This window comes from Anomaloglossus baeobatrachus, chromosome 11 (genome assembly GCF_048569485.1).
Source record: "Anomaloglossus baeobatrachus isolate aAnoBae1 chromosome 11, aAnoBae1.hap1, whole genome shotgun sequence".
In the NCBI taxonomy this organism is placed as follows: domain Eukaryota; kingdom Metazoa; phylum Chordata; class Amphibia; order Anura; family Aromobatidae; genus Anomaloglossus; species Anomaloglossus baeobatrachus.
Window position 1 is genome coordinate 158,072,076 of NC_134363.1, and position 22,044 is coordinate 158,094,119.

Below are 22,044 nucleotides of genomic sequence, written 5' to 3' on the forward strand. Positions count from 1 at the left end.
GCAAGTCCAACATGATCCACATGAGGTCCTATTACGATTCCAGCTCTCCTACATTACTGAAGATAAAGCGTGTGTTCATGGAACATGTCTGAACACTGTGGTTCAGGCAGAGACTGAGCCGCAATGAGTGGTGACATCACTCAGGTTAGTTGCAGTCAGGGTGGATAAAAATCTTGATTTTTTTAAAAAAATCAAAAAAATCAGATTTTTTTGATTTAAACCAGATTTTTTTGATTTAAATCATATTTTTTAATCAAGTTGTACACAAGCAAAACTTTGTCTTTTTGCAAATCTAATTGTTTTACACAAATAAAAATATTAAAACAGTTGATTATGAAACCTAATAATTTTTATTTGCACTATTAAACACTCAGAATTGAACTACAGAGAGTAAAGGCCCCGTCACACTAAGCAACATCGCTAGCAACATCGCTGGTAACGAACAACTTTTGTGACGTTGCTAGCGATGTTGCTGTGTGTGACATCCAGCAACAACCTGGCCCCTGCTGTGAGGTCGTTGGTTGTTGCTGAATGTCCTGGGCCATTTTTTAGTTGTTGCTGTCCTGCTGTGAAGCACAGATCGCTGTGTGTGACAGCGAGACAGCAACAACTAATGTGCAGTGAGCAGGGAGCCAGCTTCTGCTGAGGCTGGTAACTAATGTAAACATCGGGTAACCAAGAAGCCCTGTCCTTGGTTACCCGATATTTACCTTTGATACCAGCCTCCTCCGCTCTCACTGCCTGTGCTGCCGGCTCCTGCTCTGTGCACAGATAGCTGCAGCACACATCAGGCAATTAACCCGATGTGTGCTGTAACTAGGAGAGCAAGGAGCCAGCGCTCAGTGTGCGCTGCTCCCTGCTCTGTGCACATTTAGCTGCAGCACACATCGGGTTAATTAACCTGATGTGTGCTGTAACTAGGAGACTGGGGGCTGGTCACTGGTTGCTGGTGAGCTCACCAGCAACTCGTGTAGCCACGCTCCAGCGATCCCTGCCAGGTCAGGTTGCTGGTGGGATCGCTGGAGCGTCGCAGTGTGACAGCTCACCAGCAACCTCCTAGCAACTTACCAGCGATCCCTATCGTTGTTGGGATCGCTGGTAAGTTGCTTAGTGTGACTGGACCTTAAGTACTTTTTAACAATAGCCTATCTCTAATGTTTGAAGTAAGCAAACATCTTCAGTGAATACATCAGTCCTTTAAGCCTACTGTTTATTTAGGACTTTTAATAGGAAAACCAGTTGTCCTGCTTTAGCAGTTCCTAAGCGGTTAATTGCCAGACTTACCACTAGTACTAGGCTCCTGGTGCATAAGAAGCTGTGGGGGTTCATTGACATTAGTTGTATCACTATCAACATCTTCATTTCCCTTCTGGTTGCAGTTTTCATAATGTGATTTCAAACGGCAAACAAGTCCTTGGATATCCTTTTGACAGTATTTGCACTTTGCTCTTGAACCTTTCTTTCCAAGATCTGCTGCTGGCATCTCAACAAAATGAACCCAAATAGGGTCTCTCTTACGACCTGCTGCCATGGCTCACACAGATCACTTATGAAGTTTGATTGTTACTACAGCCTGAGCCAAGCACTGCTGATGTTACTACAGCCTGAGCCAAGTACTGCTGACTATCCAACAAGTTTGGGCATGTCAACTGAATGCAGGGAAAAAGAAACTAAACCAAAACTGAAACCAAGCTAGAAGTGTGGAATTAAAGGGGCAGTATGAACAAAATGTGGAGGCTATTAATATTTTATACAATTAAGACATGCTGCTTTTAAACACCTACCTATTGCCATATAGTAAAACAAAAAAGATTTTTACTTACTTTGGGGTCCCCCCCTCACCCTGGCGTTAGATCGTTGCCCCTAGTTTCGTCCGTGTAACTATGGGCACACATGCACACTGCTCTCACTTCTCATTTTAATCGTGATTTATATTAAAAAAAACCTTTTGATTTAAATCAGTGATTTAAATCATGATTAAAATCATGATTTAAATCGATCCGATTTAAATAGAAAAAAATCTTTTGATTTAAATCGTGATTTAAATCATGATTTAAATCGGCGTGATTTAAATCAATCCACCCTGGTTGCAGTCACAGCTGGAGGTTCACGGTACTCCACCTGGTATAGCGGGTAACCTGACCGCCATTAACTTTCATGAAGTTCAGACCTGAATCTCCAGGCAGAAAACTCTGATGGATTTATTTATTTTTCCCAAGAGTTGCAGATTTGGTGCTGACATTTCTACACCATATGCCTGCACCCAATCTACACCTCCTCACAAAAAACTGCATCACTACTGCATGCATATTTACACATCTACACCATTCAAGTCTGGACTCTGTTCCAAAGCCCTGATCTGTGGATTGCTCGGGGTCCCAGTAGTCAGACCCTCAGCAAGTGATCACTCTGTCCCATAGATGGGCAAAAACTAGTGATGAGCGAGCTCTACCATGTGTCTGCACTCATAATGAAAATCTTCCGTGGGGGGAGTAATGCTTAAATTCCCCATTGTCTTCCATTATAGTAGAGCCTGTCTGAGCATGAAGTTGTAAGTTATGCGTACCAGTGCAGAGGTGTTCAGCCATGACAAGGGTCACTTTGTTTTTTTGTGTTTTTTTTTTTTTTTTTAAAGGAAATATAATTAGCAAATTAATACCTTCCAGATATTGCTCCAGTGGGAAAACTGCTCTATATTTTCACTGATAAATGATCTGCAGCCGTTCTGTTACTGTAACTGTATACAGCATGTGGCCATACTGTGGGAAGACTGGCAATCTAAAAATAGTGTTAATCGGCTGTACACCCGGGGAGGACATGGAATGTTAAGTGACTGAGCAGCTCCCCTGCGGGAGAGCCGGATGAGATCAGGGACACATTCAGTCTTAAATGTGACGTGAACAGTCGCTGAGGGACTATTGGCAGAAGCAAGGATTGTCACATACATTTCCAAAATCTGTGACCAAATATATAGGGATAGTGCAAAATGTCACTGACACTCCCATTGTTGCATTCTTCGGAATACAAACATTACATCAAATGCACTACACGCCACATATGTAATATAAATACATGGTTCACACTAATATTAAAAGGCTAAGAATGTCTAGCATTAGCTTGTCATTCCATGTGGTTTTGTAACCGGATATACTCTCCCCTCTATCAGCATTGGAGCTTCTGAAGACTGCCATTAACAAGGCTGGATACCCAGATAAGATAGTGATCGGAATGGATGTGGCAGCTTCTGAGTTTTACCGCGACGGAAAGTACGACTTGGACTTTAAGTCCCCAGATGACCCCGGCAGATACATCTCCCCTGATAAGCTAGCGGACCTGTACAAGGGCTTCGTTAAGGACTACCCAGGTGAATCCTAGTGCTCTACAGCCTTAGTTTGTGCTGCATGCTTTATTATTCAGTCTTTAATTGCTGTGATTTCTTCCAGTGGTTTCCATTGAAGATCCCTTTGACCAGGATGACTGGGCTGCATGGTCAAAGTTCACAGACTGTGTAGACATCCAGGTAGTCGGCGATGACTTGACTGTGACAAACCCCAAGAGAATTGAGAAGGCCGTCAGCGACAAGGCCTGCAACTGTCTTCTGCTGAAGGTCAACCAAATTGGCTCCGTTACTGAATCTCTGCAGGCGTAAGTAATGGTTTGGGGATGCAAACGAACAATCTGCTTTTTGCAAGGCAGTCAGATGCTAAAGGCCACGTCACACTAAGCAACATCGCTGCTGAGGCACGACGTTTGTGACGTAGCAGCGATGTTGCTAGTGATGTCGCTGTGTGACATCCAGCAACAACTTGGCCCCTGCTGTGAGGTCGTTGGTGGTTGCTGAATGTCCTGGACCATTTTTTTAGTTGCTCTCCCGCTGTGAAGCACAGATCGCTGTGTGTGACAGCGACAGAGCAACAACTAAATGTGCAGGGAGCCGGCTTCTGCGGACACTGGTAACCACGGTAAACATCGGGGAACCAAGAAGCCCTTTCCTTGGTTACCCGATATTTACCTTGGTTACCAGTGTCCGCCGCTCTCCCACTCAGTGCCGGCTCCCTGCTCTCTGCACACGTAATTAACCCGATGTGTACTCTGGCTAGGTTTTTGGGTGTCTGATGGTCATTGGCATAGCTTCACATTTTGCTTTTATTTTTCTTGGCTAGATGCAAGCTGGCTCAGACCAATGGTTGGGGAGTAATGGTTAGCCATCGATCTGGAGAGACTGAAGACACCTTCATTGCTGATCTTGTGGTTGGCCTCTGCACTGGACAGGTATGACTATAGGATGTCCTATGTGAATTACTTTGTCTTTTCTTACTCTCCCCAAAACTATCGACTTATCTTCCACTTTTTTTTGTTCAGATAAAAACTGGTGCTCCATGTAGATCTGAGAGACTTGCGAAATACAACCAACTGCTCAGGTGAGTGACCGAAACACTGAGTTCCTGAAACACGAGGCTTTATAGTAGGTGGGGGGGAAGATCTTCAAAAAGGTGTCATTTTCAAGAGGAAAAAAAAAATATTGAATTGATGAGGACAGTTGGGGTTGATAAACTCTATGGAGCAGAGGCACAAACACTTCTCAGAAAACTGCTCTCCATAGAACTTAATGAGCAGCAACTGTAATTCTCAATTCACAGGTAGTCTGTCCTCAGTGAATAGATATTTTCCCATTACTGAGATCCGAGATTGAGAATGATTAGTCCAAGAAGGGAAAGGAGCTGATTTCTTGAAGATGCATTAAAGTTTTTATGAGATAAAAGGTAATGAGACTTCAGCTTACCGTAGGCAACTGTGCTCCGGGACTTGCAGGTGCTCGTGGTCCTCCAGGCTGGTATATAGCTGAGAAGTGAAGAGTGGAACCAGCACCACAATCCAGTATATTAAAATATCAATTTATTAGATATGAAAAAAATCCAACTGATCCAAAACTTGATAACACTCATAAGGGCACCTTACGTGTTTTGGACAATAAGTAAAAACCAAGTCCTTAATCATACGTAATCACCTATGATTAAGGACTTGGTGTTTACTTATTGTCCGAAACGCTTAAGGTGCCCTTGTGCGTGTTCTTTCAAGTTTTGGATCAGTTGGATTTTTCTTTGTCGCTCCATTGGGAGACCCAGACAATTGGGTGTATAGCTATTGCCTCTGGAGGCCACACAAAGTATTACACTTAAAAGTGTAAGGCCCCTCCCCTTCTGGCTATACACCCCCAGTGGGATCACTGGCTCACCAGTTTTGTGCTTTGTGCGAAGGAGGCAACACATCCACGCATAGCTCCACTTTTTAGTCAGCAGCAGCTGCTGACTATGTCGGATGGAAGAAAAGAGGACACATATAGTGTCCCCAGCATGCTCCCTTCTCACCCCACTGTATGTCGGAGGTGTTTGTAAGGTTGAGGTACCCATTGCGGGTACGGCGGCAGGAGCCCACATGCTGATTCCTTCCCCATCCCTTTTTACAGGGCTCTGGGTGAAGTGGGATTTACCGGTCTCCAGGCACTGAGACCGTGCTCCATCTACAGCCCCTGGAGAAGATGCTGGATGGAGCGGAGTACATCAGGGACATGGCCCTGCTTCCTCAAGGTACTCTGTGTCCCCGTGCATTTGGCGCTCACACCGCAGCATGCTGGGTGTTGTAGTGCGCCGGGGGACATCAGCGCTGCGGCGCCTGTGCCATAGCCTCATTCAGCTTAGCTGAAGCAGGCACACTTATGGGACTCGGCCGCGCCGGCCGCTGGGACTGCGGCACGGCTGGCACTTGTAGTGCGCCGGGGACTTCAGCGCGGCCTGCGCTTTTACGGCGGCCGCGCTGATAACTACAGTCCCCGGCTTTTGCGGCCTGCTTCCGTTCGTTCCCGCCCCCAGACCTGCCAGTCAGGAGAGGGGCGGGACGCTGCCCACGTCTAGGACTCGGGCGCGCCGGCCGCTGGAACAGCGGCGCGGCTGGCACTTGTAGTGCGCCGGGGACTTCAGCGCGGCCCGCGCTTTTACGGCGGCCGCGCTGATAACTCGAGTCCCCGGCTTTTGCGGCCTGCTTTAGTTCGTTCCCGCCCCCAGACCTGCCAGTCAGGAGAGGGGCGGGACGCTGGCCACTTCTAGGGCGGTCGCGCCGGCCGCTGGGACTGCGGCGCGGCTGGCACTTGTGGTGCGCCGGGGACTTCAGCGCGGCCCGCGCTTTTACGGCGGCCGCGCTGTTAACTCGAGTCCCCGGCTTCTGGGCCTAGTCTCCCTTCGTTACCGCCCACAGCCCTGACAGTCAGGGTAGGGGCGTGACGCTGCATAGAGCAGAGCTGAGAGCTGGAGTATGTTTTGCATACTCCACCCCTCTCACTGTGTGCACTATGAATCCGGATTCCCGCACTTTCTCAGGCACGCCCACGGCTTCCTTCTCTACAAGGACACCGGCAGCCATTAGTGTCAGTTTCTGTACGATACAGAGACAAGTGTGGAAGACCCTGGCATTCTGATAGTCACACAATCGCTGCAACAGGCGTTAAGCAGCACCTGTGGTGCTAACCCCACTAGTGCAGAAGTGCACTTATAGATATGCTTGTACTATATACATTGCACTGTTTGGTCGCACGTTGTATATACCCTCCTGGATTATGCGGAGGAGTTATCAGCATATTCTCTGTGTAAAACAAAGGTGCAGAACCACATGTTTTTCTATACAGCTGGTACAGCATGTACGGCTATACGGCCGGCAGGTACATAGACTCCCATTGTATGCACTAATGGCCAGGGGATGAGGACGGTGTCTGCAGTATTTACTGACAGTTTTTCTGAGACTATGGCTATGATACTAGAAGCCTAGCAGTCCGGACATGTCTCTCACAATATGGGCACTGTTGAATCATTGATCCATGGCCCCCCTCAGTGTGAATAACTAACAGCTCCGGGAATGTCACACGCATCCCAGAGTCACGGCTCTGCACGGACGTCAGTCCCAGACAGCCTAAGTGGGCTCGCTATGAGCGGCCTCGGTTTCATCAGGGTCCTAACAGAAGGACTCGCTGTGTAATGAGGCGGAAGTAGCGGCTCAGGATTCTGATCCTGAGACCGCTCTCAATCTGGATACACCTGATTGTGACGCCATAGTAAATAATCTTATAGCGTCCATCTATAGAATGTGGGTTATTTCTCACAACTCCTCCAGTGGAGGAGTCAGCTTCACGTATTTTTCTGGACCACTCTGCCTTCAGAGAGGCAGTCCAGGAACACCACGCTTATCCAGATATGCGCTTCTCCAAACGGCTTAGGATACACGCTATCCCTGTCCCCTGACTTGGTCAAGGACTGGACCCAATGTCCCGAGCGGCATCCTCCAATCTCCAGACTTGTAGCTAGATCCATAGTTGCAGTGGGAGATGGAACTGCAAACTCAAAGATGCCACTGACAGACAGATGGATCTCTGGTCGAAAGCCATCTATGAGGCTGTCGGCGCACCGTTGGCTCCGGCATTCTCTCCCTTGGGGCACTCCAAGCTATTTCAGCTTGTCTTACACAGATTGACACGGTTACACGTACATCTGTGCCGCAGGTGGCATCCTTAACCTCTCAAATGTCTGCATTTGTTTCTTACGCGATTCAGGTTGTCCTGGACTCTGCGAACCGTGCGGCGGTAGCCTCCGCTACTCCGTGTTTTTAAGCAGAGCCTGGTCTGCTCGTTAAGTGAATGGAAGGCAGATTCTGCTTCCAAAAAAGGTTGCCTATCCAGTTGCCTTTTTCTGCTGACCGACTGTTTGGTGAGCGTTGGATGTAACCATCAAACAGTCCAGGGGTAAGGATTCATCCTTTCCTCAGCCCGGACACAACAAACCCCAACAGAGCAAGAGGCAGTCGGGGTTTTCGGCCTTTTCGAGGCTCGGGCAGGTCCCATTTTTCCTCGTCCAAGGTGGACTCAAAAGGATCAGAGGAGCTAAGATTCTTAGCGGGCTCAGTCTCGCCCAAAAAAGCGACAGTCGGAAAACCCGCTTCCAAGGCGGCTTCCTCATGACTTGCGGCCTCGGTCGGTAGCAGGCTCTCCCGCCTTGGCGATATTTAGCTGCCATAGGTCAGTGACCATTGAGTGTGAGACATTCTGTCTCACGGGTACAGGATAGAGCTCACTTCTCGTCCTCCAACTCGATTCTTCAGAATTTCTCCACCTCCCGGCCGGGCCGCTGCTCTTCTGCAAACAGGGTGCACTCTATAGGCAGAAAGAGTGATGACCCCCGTTCCTCTTCAGGAACAAGGTCACGGTTTTTACCCCAAATTCTTTGCGGTACCTATAACAACGGGCCGTTCCGTCCCGTTCTGGATCTAAAAATGCTCAGCAAGCTCGTGGACACCAGGCGGTTCCGGATGGAATCCCTCCGCCATGTCATCGCCTCAAGGTCCCAAGGATATTTCCTAGCATCATTAGGCATCAAGGATGCTTATCCACACGTGCCGATTGATCCAGAGCACTAGCGTTTCTACGCTTCGTTATAGGAGACGAACACCCTCTGTTCGTAGCTCTACCTTCCGGCTAGCGACAGTCCAACTGGTCTTCGCCAAGGTCAGGGCAGCAGTAGTCACAGTCCTGCACTCTCAGGGTCACTCTGTGGTCCCGTATTTAGACGATCTACTTGTCAAGGCACTCTCTTAGGAAACATGCCAACACTGCCCGAACGTTGCGCTGGAGACTCTCTAGAGTTTTGGGTGGATCATCAACTTTTTAAAGTCAGATCCGACCCCGACCCTATCGATAACATATCTAGGCATAGAGTTTCTTACTCTCTCAGCGATAGTGAAGCTGCCGCTAGACAAACAGCATTCACTACGGGCTGCAAGCTCTTCTTTAAGAACCAGTCGCACACATTGACACGCCTCATGCACTTCCTACGTAAGATGGTAGCAATGGAGGCAGTTCCTTTCGCGCAGTTTTACTGCGTCCACTACAATGGGACATTCTCCGCCAATGGGACGAGGAGTCGACGTCCCTCAACAGAGTCGTCGTTCTTCTCAGGCGGCCAAGGAATCTCTACGGTGGTGGCTTCTTCTCACCTCTTGGTCAAAAAGAAGGTCCTTCCTATCCCCGTCCTGGGCGATAGTTACGACAGACGCGAGTCTATCAGGGTGGGGAGCAGTTTTTCTCCACTACAGCGCTCAGGGTACGTGGACTCAGCAAGAGTCCACTCTTCAGATCAATGTTCTTGAACACAGAGCAGTGTATCTTGCCCTACAATCCTTCCAACAGCGGCTGGAAAGCAAGCATATCCGACTTCAGTCGGACAGCTCCACAGCGGTGGCATACATCAACCACCAAGGAAGAACGCGCAACCGGCAAGCCTTCCAGGAAGTCCGGCAGGTTCTGATGTGGGTGGAAGACACGGCATCCACCATATCCACAATTCACATCCCAAGTGTGGAAACTAGGAAGCTGACTTCCTAAGTCGCTGAGGTGTGGCCGAAAGAGTATGGTCTCCTCACCCGGACGGGTTTCAGGAGATCTGGCGCCGCTGACAGAGGCCGGACGTCGATCTAATGGCGTCACGGCACAACAACAATGTGCCAGCTTCATGGCACGGTTTCACAATCATCGAGCTCTGGCGGCAAACGCCTTAGTTCAGCATTGGTCGCAGTTCCAGCTACCTTAGGTGCCACCTCTGGCATTGTTGCCCAGAGTACTGCGCTAGATCAAGACCGACTGCGGCCGCGCCATCCTCGTCGCTACAAATTGGCCGAGGATGTTGTGGTACTCGGTTCTGTGGTGCCTCACGGTAGGCTAACCGGGGGCACTACCAGACCAATCAGACTGGCTGTCTCAAGGGCCATTCTTCCATTTGGATTCTACGGCCCTCAACCGGATGGTGTGGCATTGAGTCCTGGAACCTAGTGTCGTCAGGATTACCTCAGGACGTGGTTGCCACCATGAGACAGGCTAGCATACCAACGTCCGCCAAGATTGACCACAGGACGTGGAAGATGTTCTTATCTCGGTGCTCGGCGCAGGGTGTTTCTCCCTGGCCGGTTGCATCGTCTGTTTCCTTCCTTCCTGCAATCTAGGTAGGAAAATGGGTTGTCGCTCAGTTCCCTTTAGGGACAAGTCTCAGCGCTATCTGTATTTTTTCAGAAACGACGACTTCCTCAGGTACGCACGTTCCTACGGGGAGTTTGTCTTCTCAGCACTCCGTACAAGCGGCCGTTAGAGCCCTGAGATCTGAACAAGGTTCTAATTGCTCTCCAGATGCCGCCTTTCGAGCCTTTGAAGGATGTCTCCCTTCCCGTTTTTCACGGGAAGTGGCCTTCTAGTAACGGTCTCGTCTCTTAGGAGAGTTTCCGAGCTAGCAACGCTCTCATACAAACTCCCTTCCTGGTCCTTCACCAGGACAGGGTAGTTCTGCGTCCGGTTCCGGAATTTCTCCCTAAGGTGGTATCCCATTTTCATATCAATCAGGATATCACCTCACCTTCTTTGTGTCCTCGTCCAGTCCATCAATTTCAGAAAGATTTGCATCTGTTGGTTCTGGTGAGAGCACTCAGGTTCTACTTCCCGCATGGCGCTCCTGCGCCACCCGGATGCACTCTTTTGTCCTTGTCGCTGGTCGGCGTAAACAGTCGCAAGCTTCCAGATCCACCCTTGCTCGGGGGCTCGAGGAACCAATTCTTGAAACCTACAGTTCTACTGGGCTTCTGGTTCTCTCAAGGCCGAAGGCCCATTCTACCAGAGCCGTGGGTGCATCCTGGGCATTACGGCACCAGGCTACGGCTCAGCAGGTGTGTCAGGCACCCACCTGGTCGAGTCTACTTACTTTTACCAAGCATTATCAGATGCATACCTACGCTTCGGCAGACGCCAGCCTAGGTAGATAAGTCATTCAGGCGGCGGTTGGCCACCTGTAGGAGAGGGCCGTTTGACGGCCCTATCATGAGGTATTCTTTTACCCACCCAGGGATTGCTTTTGGACATCCCAATTGTCTGGGTCTCCCAATGGAGCGACAAAGAAGAAGGGAATTTTGTTTACTTACCGTAAATTCCTTTTCTTCTAGCTCCAATTGGGAGACCCAGCACCCGCCCTGTTTTCTCGGGGTTTTTCTGTTTGTTCGGGTACACATGTTGTTCATGTGGTATGGTTCAGTTCTCCGATGTTTCCTCGGATTGAATTGGTCTTTAAACCAGTTATTGGCTTTCCTCCTTCTTGCTTTGGCACTAAAACTGGTGAGCCAGTGATCCCACTGGGGGTGTATAGCCAGAAGGGGAGGGGCCTTACACTTTTAAGTGTAATACTTTGTGTGGCCTCCAGAGGCAATAGCTATACACCCAATTGTCTGGGTCTCCCAATTGGAGCTAGAAGAAAAGGAATTTACGGTAAGTAAACAAAATTCCCTTCTTTTTCATATCTAATACATTTTTGATATTTTAATATACTGGATTGTGGTGCTGGGTCCACTCTTCACATCTTCTTGATTAAAGTTTTTATGGGTACTATCTATTTATCAAATAAAGTATCGTTTTTTTATTGTTAGTATGTAAGACTGTGTTCAAAGAGTGTGAGTGTGCCACAATACCCAGACTGACCGTGGATCTCCTAATCCAAACATGCAGCTTTGTAGAAGCATATTGGGCTGTACGTACGTTCAGGGTGGGAGACTAGTCTGTATACGGACCATGAAATAGGGCTGTGTGAACCTGAATAAGGCAATGGAGCATGTATTCAAGCAGACAAGAGTAGTCATTAACCAAAAAATTCTACTAATCAGATGTGTCCACATTATGTCATGGAGATGTCCACTGTTTCTCGTATACCCTCACCATCCGGCCATTATTTCTGGTGGCCGGGTGTAAGGGTAAGAACGCACTTTGTTGTGTTCTGCTCTTCAAGCTTAGTCTATGGGAATTTGGTTTTCTAAACCGCACTATGCAGTTCAAACTGCAGCCTTTTTGTGGCAGAAATTTGATCAAAAACTCAGCTTTGCAGTGCAAAATCCAAATGGCAAAAACAATTGACATGTCTGCTTGGACCTCATTTGAAGTGCATCCCTGCACATATTGACCTATACCCTTACCACATATGCAGATGTGTTCCTCTAGACCACCAGTCTGACGCCACGCAGGTGTTTAATCGGATTCATTAGCCTAATTATTTTGATGTCTATATTCATACATGAGCTCTAATTGCTCGTTTTCACATTTATTCATCACTATCTGTTATACAGGACACATGACACAATTCCCTTTCCCATATAAGGACTATCCTTAATGACATAACTCGCGTCCTTCGCATAGCACAACATACTGTGGATATCTGTCCCTTTTGGGGCTCACTGCGCTGCATCTTTGACCTTTTGTCTCACCATTTCCTGCTGCTTCACAGATAGTCCTTTGATGAAGACCATATTGGTCGAAACGTATTGTTTAGACATCTGTTTTGGACTTTCATGTAATAAAGAACCTTTTGAATTAGAACGATTGTTTGATATTCTTTTGAGGTAGAGTGCCGGGGTTTACCTTGTGCCTTTTTAAATACTATTCCGTAATGTAAAATAAGATGCTTGCCTCCAATCATAGCAGCAACATCACTGGAACAGGAGGTAACCATCTATTTTACATTGGAGAATGTAGCACTTAAAGGGGTAGGCTGAGAAGGGGATAACACTTAGATATTTGAAGAGCTAATTTTCACAGGACTCTGCTGTTGACTGTACATCCAAACAATTTCTTGGTTTTAAAATAGAAAAATTGCTAGACATTTGTAAAGTTTTCATTCTGTTAATTTTCTTTGCTATGCAGAATTGAAGAAGAGTTGGGATCCAAGGCTCGTTTTGCAGGCAGAAACTTCAGGAAGCCAGTCATCAACTAAGAAGAATCATGGCACTGAGCACTTAACCATCTTAATGTAGTCACTGTACACCTCGGAGTCTGCAGGAGACGCTGTTGCTGCTGTAGAGGCCTGTCTCTCCACAAGCCCCTGCAGCAATGACCGTACGGGGCACCCGAGCCTCACAATCCTGCAGGTTTTGACCTTCCAGCCCCAGAAGCTTTGCTGCTTATTAGGATGATTCCTTGTCTGTCACTTGGTGCCTGCATGTTGTCCTTGTTTTTTCTTGTGGTCCTGATCACTATAACCCTATAAATGGTGTTATCTTGTACTGCAGACTATCAGGAGGCTAGTTAACAGTTCATGTGCAGAGTAAAGAGAATGTAGTTTTATGAAGAGGAAATAAATTTAATTGAAGGTGACTCTGGCTTTTTTGGTTTTCCTTCATCCGCAGCACAATATTCACATACCTGATAAATGGCAAAAAGCTTAAATTGAAGTCTGAGTATTATGGCAGAGCCTGTCGACCTGGAGTGTTTCTGTAGTTGCCTATACAGTTTTTGGACAGGTTGGGGTGGTGGTTGGTTGGGGTGGTGGTTGGTTGGGGTGGTGGTTGGTTGGTTGGGGTGGTGGTTGGTTGGTTGGGGTGGTGGTTGGTTGGTTGGGGTGGTGGTTGGTTGGTTGGGGTGGTTGGTTGGTTGGTTGGGGTGGTTGGTTGGTTGGTTGGGGTGGTGGTTGGTTGGTTGGGGTGGTTGGTTGGTGGGGTTTTTGTTTTTGTTACATCAATCCTCAAGTGCCACGTTAAACTTGGGGCCTTATAAGGAAATAATAACCTATAAAAGGTAAACGCCCTAGAATAGCCACCTATGGGGGAGCTGGTGGTCTCTCCAATCAGCTCACCGGACAGGATAGAATAATGGGTACAGGAGGCTTTCTCTCAATTGTATAGACTGCGATTAATCTGACATGTCAATGCTTACATTAGTTGACAACTTATTGTCTACATGCCAACTAAATCGTTCTGTGCACAAAATATCATTGATCCTTGCAGTGCAAGTCATGTGAACAGGACAATGTCACACCGAGTAATTTTATTTATTTATTTATTTTTTTTTTTAAACCTGCTTAGGAAAATAAACATTCGCCAAAAGAATTTTGCTCATTCATTGAGTGATATTTGGGAATGCGAATTCCTCGTCTTCAGCAAGTGTTCTTATCTAGGTAGATTTGCTTGTATCACACTCCAATGATGGCTGGCGATGCACGGACCAGTTGCAGGTCTCCTGACCCAATTTTGATGGTTGCCTATATATGCCCACCTGTCACCAAACTTCTACTGATGGAGATCTGAGTCAAGACCAAAACATCTATTATTGGATTGCAAGTACCTGAATAAGTAAATACTATTTGCTGCACTGAGATTTTTGAGTGTCAAGTTTTAGTTTGATTAGTGACCGGTTTGGATCTGATGAGCTCCATCACGTTCTTGTACAGGTTCCCTCTTCAGTTCGTGTCCGCGATAGGAACACACTGCTTGGAATCTAGGCGTACACAAGCAAAAAGATTTCCAAGAGAATCTAAACACAAAAGAAAAATTACCAGCACATCCATGAAATGTAAAGTATAAAAGCCTTCTTCATTAGGAAATTTGGTTAAAATCCATGGAATCACATGGTATGCAACAATACTGACGCGTTTCCGGCTCGCCAAACTCAATCATATGATTTTGCATTCCATATAGTTCCAGAAATTTTAAACTAGGTCCTAATAAAGAAGGCAGCTTTTTATATTTTACATTTCATGCATGTGCCGGTATTTATTCTTATCTTTTGTGCTATAGGTCTGTTTTTTATGCAGCGTTAAAAAGTACAGTGCAAAACAAGGAAGCCGCGGAGACTCAATCACATGTTTCTCAATGCTGGGAGGAAACTAGCCAGGTCTTTCACCGGGAAGGAACAACCACGGGAAGGGCAGTCGCCAGTCAAGGAGACCACCTATGCCAAACATGGTATTCATCCACAGACAGCTGTTTCGGGGTATTTGCCCCTAATCAGTGTAGAGTAGGAAACTGGCTAGTGGGAGCAATGCCTAGTAGAAGACTATATAGCTCCAGATGGTTGACCTTAGGGAGAGCAACATCCAGCACCGTGGAGACACAATCACATGTTTCTCAACGCAGTGATTTTAGAGCAATGCCCCCTGGGAAATATGCTAAACAAGGAAGCCGCGGAGACACAATCACATGTTTCTCAACGCTGGCAGGTAACTAGCCAGGTCTTACACACACACACACACACACACACACACACACACACACACACACACACACACACACACACACACACACACACACACACACACACACACACACACCCTCACCACCCTTGATAGTGTTCTATAAAATGAAATATTTCCTCCAGAAACTTAATACTACACTGCCCCTTTTGTATATCCCTACATACACTGCCCCTCTGTATAATATCCCACAAGCACACTGCCCCTTCTGTATATCTCCCCACACATACTGTCCCTCTGTATAATATCCCCCCACACAAACTACCCCTCCTGTATAATATCCCCTACACACTGCCCCTTTGTATATCATCCCACAAGCACACTGCTTCCTCTGTATAATATCCCTCTAGACACTGCATAATATCCCCCACACCGTGCCTCTCTGCATGAGATCTTCCCACAACCACTGCCCCTCTGTATAATATCTTCTCATACACACTGCCCCTCTGAGTAATATCCCACACACAGTGCCTCTCTGTACAGTATCGAACCACATAAATTCCCTTTTTTACAATGTCCCCTCATACACATGCTGCACCTCGTGTAATATCCCCTCATACACTGTCCCTCTGTGTAAGATCTCCTTATATACACTGCCCCCTGTATAATATTTCACGCACTCCTAGTAACTGTGCCCCCTTTCAGATTTTCCCACAATTAACCTGTAATATGCCCTTGAAGTAACACTTTGCCCCCTTCCGTCCCCTCCCCTCCAGAGTAAATGGTGAGACGCATAATCTTCATCTCCTCCTTGGAGCGCTTACCCTTCTTTACCTCCGCATGGCCCGCAGCAGTGTGGTCGTAGGGTTGAGGTCGTAGCGTGATGACCTCATCACGCTGCTGCAAGTCAGGCAAGGATAATGTGTACTGCTCTGCCCCATTGACCCTGGTGCATGTGATGAAAAACTGGAACGAGTTTTGGCTTTTTTGGCTTTTTTTTTTTTAATGCAATCAATATTTTTGGTAGAAAAAAACTAACAAAGTAGAAACCCAGCCTTTTTTTTTTTTTTTTTTTTTTTTCCACCCATCTTTCTTTCATCTGTTTGGATGAGTTGTAATTAAGAATGTGGAGGAAAAAAAATCTAAAATTGGAAAATCTCTTGTTTACTGCACCTAGCAATGGACAGAAGCCTTTGGGGAGGGAAACTATTTGCTATATTAGAAAAATACTTTTGTATTTTTATTTATTTTTTTTTTTTTTGCAATTGTGAAATTGGAAAAACATTATCACATATATGCATGATGCCATGCTACTGTACCCTAGGCCTACATTTCAGGCAATGCGGCCCTGGTGTGCGCATTTCTGAAATGATTGTATTTTGACCATAGGCCAGAACTCCAATGTGGCGCACACAGTTCCTACTGTGGTGTATTATAGAATCATAGATCAGATATTTTCACAATATTTTTGGGAAAAACACCACTACCTTTTTTTTTTTTTTTTTTTTTTTTTTTTTTTATGCAGTAGTGGTCCTAAGTAGGGATATGCGGACCCATGGATGTTCAGGTTCTCCAGGTTCTAACGGACCTTAGTTAACAGTTCGGTTCAGCACTCAAACCTGACCCCGGACCCAAAGTATTGGGCTGTAAGCTGGTCATAGTAAGGGCTAGGGAGCAACAAAATGAAGCAAAATGGAGGGTAAGAGCAGGACAATTGTGGATAGGCAATAAATAATTAAAAAAAAAAAAAAAAAATGGCAAAGGTTCCCCTTCCACCCCCCCCCCTTCTTTTTTTTTTTTTTTTTTTTCTTGCACTTTACCCAGCTCTTCACAATTGCCCTGGTGCGGTGGTAATTGGGGTAATGGTTTATGGGGTTGATGTCAGCTGTGTAATGGTGGCTGGCATCAAGCCCAGGGGTTAGTAATGTAGAGGTGTCTAAGTTCACACTTCAGTTGTTTTGCATCAGTCACAATCCATAGCCTTGAGGAATTATGGTATCCTGCAAAATATTTTGCAGGAATCCTGTTTTCCCCCATAGTCTTCTATTAGTGACAGATTGTGACTGATGATGCTGCGTTGCATCCGCTGCGTCGCGGTCAGTTGTTTTTTAACTGACCGCCGGGCGGGAGCAACGCAGCATGTAACGTTTTTTGAGCAGCGCGATCCGTAGGATTTTGCTGCGCATGCGCTCTCTGGCTCCCCGCCCCCATAACCAGGATAAACATAGGGTAACCAAGCAATGCGCTTTGGTTAGTTACCCGATATTTACAGTGGTTATGGGTGCATGGAGCCCGCGCTAAGCTGGTATCAAAGATAAATATCGGGTAACCAAGCAAAAAGTGCTTTGCTTTTAGTTACCCGATATTTACCCTGGATACAGTGTGCAAGGAGGCCGACACTTCACCACTCGGCTCCGCCCCCTCCCGCACTCCGCATGTACACACACACACACTCACCTGTCCTTAGCTCCGCCCCCCAAACTCCGCCCCCAGCACACAACGGAGTCCGACAAAGGAATTCTTTTCTTTGTCACCGTTGTCATCCGTTGTAAAACGCATCAGTCACATGCGTCAAGCAACGCATGTGACTGATGCAAAACAACTGAAGTGTGAACTTAGCCTTACCCGATAAGTGTAAACTAAAAAAAACACACACACACACACACACACACACACACACACGGAAAAATAGTTTATTTGAATAAAGACTTTTTTGATAACTAGTGCAGGTAAAGCAGACAGATGGGGCTGGTATTAGGCTGGGAAGGTCCATGGTTATTTGGCTCTTCCCAGCCTTAAAATAGCAGCCCGCAGCCGCCCTAGAATTTGCGCATCATATTAGATGATCCAATTGTGTCACTTTGCCTTTGCACCAGGGCAATTAGGAAGAGTTGAGCAAACAGAATAATAGTTTATGGGGTTGATGTCAGCTGTGTAATGTTAGCTGGCATCAAGCCCAGTGGCTATTAATGTAGGGGCGTCTATCAGACACCCTCATTACTAACCTCATAAGTGTAAAATAAAAAAAAAACAAAACACAATTACACAGGGAACAATAGTTTATTTGAATAAAGACTTTTATGATAACTAGCGCAAGTAAAGCAGACAGCTGGGGGCTGGTATTATCAGGCTGGGAAGGTCCATGGTTATTTGGCTCTTCCCAGGCTGAAAATAGCATCCCGCAGCCACCCCCGAATTGGTGTATCACATTAGATGATCCAATTATCTCAATTTGCTCAACTTTCCTAATTGCCCTGGTGCAATGGCAAACAGAATAATGGTTTCTGGGGTTGATGTCAGCTGGCATCAAGCCCAGGGGCTAGTGATGTAGAGAAGTCTATCACACAGCCTTATTACTAGCCTGTTAAGTGTAAACATTAAAAAAAAAAAACACAAACAGGGAACAATAGTTTATTTGAATAAAGACTTACCCACACTATATAACTTGTTCATTAATATATTAATAAAAAAAAATAATCTGCCGTGTATTTACAATGTAATTCAATTCAGAAATCTGGGGGCTGAAAATTGGGTTTCTGCAAATTAAACTGATATGCACACAGAATAGCTGCTTAAAACGGGGCTGCTGTGTCTGCTGTGCACTTACCTAGGGAGCTGTTCCTGACATATGCCTTAAAGGAGTAGCTAATCTTTTATTTATGGGTTTTTTTTATATTTTTGTCCAGCATGGAAAATTCTGAAATTTTGCAAAGCTCTCACATAGGAGCATTAGACAATTTTTGCAATAAATGTTTTACATTTCCAGCAATAACACTCTTACTACAATGCACATTCTATAGAGTAAACTAAATGCCAACAGAACAGTCTCTGTTGCAAAATTAGAATAGTTTTCCATATCACTGTTAACCTCCCTACACGAAGATCCTAAATAAATAATCAAAGCCGCAGATGTCAACCGCGTATTGTGCTCCAGATGGAAGCCCCAATTTTGGCTCTAGTTTCTTTACTTGCAAGCTTTTATCACCGAAATGTGGAATTTAGCGCCCTCTGGTGGAACATTTACAAGCTACAGTTATATTCAAAATACAATTTATACTGGATAGGTTTGCAGTGTTAGGGTGGATTCATTTTACGTTTTGTAGGGTCCATTTGGAATATGCATTAAATCTGCCTGATATATACATGTAATGAGGACCGTAGTAGGTAATAAAAATCCCACCCAAAACTGAGCTCATCTGTAGAAAAGAAAAAACAAAACAAAACACAACTAACAACTTAACTTTGCCCTCTAGTGGCAGAACCCAGTATTTCACTTAAGAAATTAAATTGCATTTTTACTATAAAAAAATTGTTTTTTCTGCACTATTCTAAGTCCTGTTGTGTATAAATATGTGACTCTTCAGATTTTGTGTTATACCATGCCTGATGAAGAGACCTGAGTAGTCTCGAAAGCTTGCAATTATTACCATCTTTTCAGTTAGCCATTAAAAGGTATCAACCACTGAGGACTCTGTTCTTTTAAACAATTTTTTTATCTCTACTGGCTAACACGGTACAAAGATATATTTTACTTGTATTTTTACTATAGAAATTACAAGTGCATCTCAATAAATTAGAATATCATCAAACAGTTAATTTATTTCAATAATTCAAAACAAAAAGGGAAGCACATATATCAGTTAGAGTCATTGCACACAGAGTGATCTATACCTATACATTATATAGTCATTACACACAAAAGGATCTATTTCATGTGTTTATTTCTGTTAATGTTGATGGTTATTGCTTACAGCCAATGAAAACCCAAAAGTCATTATCTCAGAAAATTATAATAATTACCACAAAACTCCCGGAAAGGCTTCCTAAGCATTCAAAATGGTCCCTTAGTCTGGTTCAGTAGGCTACACAATCATAGGGAAGACTACAGCCTGCTATGTGCGCACGTTGCGCTCTCTGCAGTGCGGAAAAGAACACACCCTCTGGCAGACTGGACACTGCGTTTATAAAATAAAATGCATCCACAACGCATGCATTTTGGATGCTATTTCCATGTGTTTTGGATGCATTTTTGACAGTGCGTTCCCTCGGCAATTCAGCTCTGCTACATGCCGGCTGACAGCTGACACAGACAGTCGCGTGATGAGAATGAACTCTGGTGAACTGCACCTGACTTCATTGTCATACCGCGGCTCTGTCTGTGTGTGGCGTCCTGATTATCATCTTCACCACACACATCCCGACATTACCGCCGACATCCCCGCACACATCCCGACATTACCGCCGACATCCCCGCACACATCCCGACATTACCGCCGACATCCCCGCACACATCCCGACATTACCGCCGACATCCACACATCCCTGCACACATCCCGACATTACCGCCGACATCACCGCACGCATCCCGACATTACCGCCGACATCACCGCACACATCCCGACATTACCGCCTACATCCCTGCACGCATCCCGACATCCCCGCACACACCCCGACATTACCGCTGACATCACCGCACACATCCCGACATTACCGCCGACATCCCCGCACACACCCCGACATTACCGCTGACATCACCGCACACATCCCGACATTACCGCCGACATCCCCGCACACACCCCGACATTACCGCTGACATCACCGCACACATCCCGACATTACCGCCGACATCCCCGCACACATCCCGACATTACCGCCTACATCCCCGCACACATCCCGACATTACCGCCGACATCCCCGCACACATCCCGACATTACCGCCTACATCCCCGCACACATCCCGACATTACCGCCGACATCCCCGCACACATCCCGACATTGCGGCCGAGATCCACACATCCCTGCACACATCCCGACATTACCGCCGACATCACCGCACACATCCCGACATTACCGCCTACATCCCTGCACACATCCCGTCATTACCGCCGACATCCCCGCACACACTCCGACATTACCGCTGACATCACCGCACACATCCCGACATTACCGCCGACATCCCCGCACACATCCCGACATTACCGCCGACATCCCCGCACACATCCCGACATTACCGCCGACATCCCCGCACACATCCCGACATTGCGGCCGAGATCACCGCACACATCCCGACATCCCCGCACACATCCCGACATCCCCGCACACATCCCGACATTACTGCCGACATCACCGCACACATCCCGACATCCCCGCACACATCCCGACATCCCCGCACACATCCCCGGACACATCCCGACATTACCGCCGACATCCCCGCATTACTGCCGACATCACCGCACACATCCCGACATCCCCGCACACATCCCGACATCCCCGCACACATCCCGACATTACCGCCGACATCCCCGCACACATCCCGACATTACCGCCGACATCCCCGCACACATCCCGACATTACTGCCGACATCACCGCACACATCCCGACATCCCCGCACACATCCCGACATTACCGCCGACATCACCGCACACATCCCTGCACACATCCCGACATTACCGCCGACATCACCGCACACATTCCGACATTACCGCCTACATCCCTGCACACATCCCGACATTACCGCCGACATCACCGCACACATTCCGACATTACCGCCTACATCCCTGCACACATCCCGACATTACCGCCTACATCCCTGCACACATCCCGACATCCCCGCACACATCCCCGCACACATCCCGACATTACCGCCGACATCCCTGCACACATCCCTGCACACATCCCGACATTACCGCCGACATCACCGCACACATCCCGACATTGCCGCCTACATCCCTGCACACATCCCGACATTACCGCCTACATCCCTGCACACATCCCGACATTACCGCCGACATCCCTGCACACATCCCGACATTACCGCTGACATCACCGCACACATCCCGATATTACCACACACATCCCTGCACACATCCCGACATTCCAGCACACATCCTGACATTCCCGCCGACATCCCCGCACACATCCTGACATTACCGCCAACATCCCCGCACACAACTTGACATTACCGCCGACATCCCCGCACACATCCCGACATTACCGCCTACATCCCTGCACACATCCCGA

General features: G+C 46.9%; 1 protein-coding gene across 2 annotated transcripts in view; it reads left to right on the forward strand.

Annotated features, from left to right (window-relative positions):
* Positions 1 to 13,210, forward strand: part of ENO1 (enolase 1) — a 28,879-nt gene extending 15,669 nt beyond the window's left edge. For both annotated transcript variants that reach the window (XM_075328301.1, XM_075328300.1), the window contains exons 8-12: positions 3,167 to 3,364; positions 3,444 to 3,645; positions 4,164 to 4,272; positions 4,363 to 4,421; positions 12,761 to 13,210. In XM_075328301.1, the coding sequence (XP_075184416.1) occupies positions 3,167 to 3,364; positions 3,444 to 3,645; positions 4,164 to 4,272; positions 4,363 to 4,421; positions 12,761 to 12,830 (638 nt within the window). In that variant the 3' untranslated portion in view covers positions 12,831 to 13,210. The remainder of the gene's footprint in view (positions 1 to 3,166; positions 3,365 to 3,443; positions 3,646 to 4,163; positions 4,273 to 4,362; positions 4,422 to 12,760) is intronic.
* Positions 13,211 to 22,044: the final 8,834 nt, after the last annotated feature.